Here is a 1,735-nt window from a genome sequence, read left to right as displayed (position 1 = left end):
TTAAATCTAAGACCTGAAACTATGAAACTACTAAAAGAAAACATAGGGAAAATGCTCGAGGACATTGGTCTGGGCAAGGACTTCTTGAGTAATACCCTCAAAATACAAGCAACCAAAACAAAATTGAACAAATGAGATAACATCAAGCTAAAAGGCATATGCATAGCAAAGGAAACAAGTGAAGAGACAATCCACAGAATGGGAGAAAATATTTATAAACTACCTGACAAGGGATTAATAACTAGAATATATAAGGAGCTCCAACAAATTGATAGGAAAAAAAAATCAAATAATCTGATTTAAAAATGGGCAAAGAATCTGAATAGATATTCCTCAAAATAAAACATACAAATGGCCAACAGGTATATGAAGAAATGCTCAACATCATTAGTCATAAGAGAAATGCAAATTAAAACTGCAATGAGATATCCTCTCACTCCAGTTAAAATGGTTTTTATAAAAAAGACAGGCAATAACAAATCTGGGGAGGGTGTGGAGAAAGGGAAACCTTCATACACTGTTGGTGGGAATGTAAATTAATGCAACCACTATGGAGAACAGAATGGAGCTTCCTCAAAAAACTAAAAATAGAACTACCATATAACCCAGCAATCCCACTGCTGGGTATACATCTAAAAGTCAGGAAATCAGTATATCAAAAAGATGTCTACACTCTCATGTTTATTGCAGCACTATTCACAACAGGCAAGATTTGGAATCAGCGTAATTGTCCATCAATGGATGAATGGATAAAGAAATTGTGGTAGGCTCACTCTTGGCGCCGTCCCGGGAGGTGTGTGTGAGTCATGGCTTCTCCCAACCCCTGGGACCCGGCACCGGCGCCAAACGGTGCTGGGCTACCGTTGAGCCACTTCGTAGCTTCAGGGATAGTCACTCAGGAGATGTTAAATATATCTAAGAAAACAGCTCCTTGTTTTATGAACTTCTCCAGACTACAGCAGATCACAAATATTCAAGCTGAAATCTACCAGAAAAACCTGGAAATTGAACTCCTGAAACTAGCAAAGGATACAGCAGATATTGTTCATCCTTTCTTTTTGGCTCAGAAGTGTCAAACTCTGCAAAGCATGAATAATCATTTGGAAGCTGTGCTAAAAGAGAAGAGGTCCCTCAGGCAAAGACTGTTGAAACCCATGTGCCAGGAAAACTTACCTATTGAAGCTGTTTATCACAGATATTTGGTACATTTGCTGGAGTTGGCTGTGACTTTCATTGAGAAATTAGAAACCCATCTTGAAACAATTAGAAATATCCCTCATCTAAATGCAAATCTAAAGAAAATGACCAAGGCTTTCGCAAAGATGGATATTTTGGTGACTGAGACAGAAGAACTAGTAGAGAATATACTCAAGTGGCGAAAACAACAAAATGAAGTTTCTTCTTATATCCCCAAAATATTAGCTGAAGAAAATTATCTTCATAAACATGACATTATTATGCCTCCTTTACCTTTTACTTCTACAGTTCCTATCCAAACTGTTATTGCCAAGTGATCATCAACTTTATTTTTGCTTAATTATGTGTAGTCATATATAAAGTCCATTTCTAGTTAATTGTGACATATTTTATAGGCTTTGCTGCTAGCAATACTGAAAGAGCCCTCTTTCTATTGGAGGATTCAGGTTCATTAAGACCAAACTGACTTTTTCTTTGTTTTTCATCTATTTTCATTCCACTTTTCAGTAAAGCTACTGAAGATTAAATATAATTATGA

The 1,735-nt window shown here is 36.5% G+C and overlaps 1 protein-coding gene across 1 annotated transcript; it reads left to right on the top strand.

The window, feature by feature from the left end:
• The first annotated feature begins 777 nt into the window (after positions 1 to 777).
• On the top strand, positions 778 to 1,718 carry LOC105819961 (HAUS augmin-like complex subunit 2). Its single transcript, XM_012656327.1, has one exon. It carries the CDS (start codon positions 807 to 809, stop codon positions 1,512 to 1,514), a length of 708 nt encoding a protein of 235 aa, XP_012511781.1. The 5' UTR covers positions 778 to 806; the 3' UTR covers positions 1,515 to 1,718.
• The last annotated feature ends 17 nt before the right edge of the window (positions 1,719 to 1,735 follow it).

The sequence above is a fragment of the Propithecus coquereli genome, unplaced genomic scaffold (genome assembly GCF_000956105.1).
Source record: "Propithecus coquereli isolate 6110/MARCELLA unplaced genomic scaffold, Pcoq_1.0 Scaffold50, whole genome shotgun sequence".
Taxonomy (NCBI): domain Eukaryota; kingdom Metazoa; phylum Chordata; class Mammalia; order Primates; family Indriidae; genus Propithecus; species Propithecus coquereli.
The sequence above is the reverse complement of the archived record's forward strand: the minus strand, read 5'-3'. Positions and strand labels throughout refer to the sequence as shown.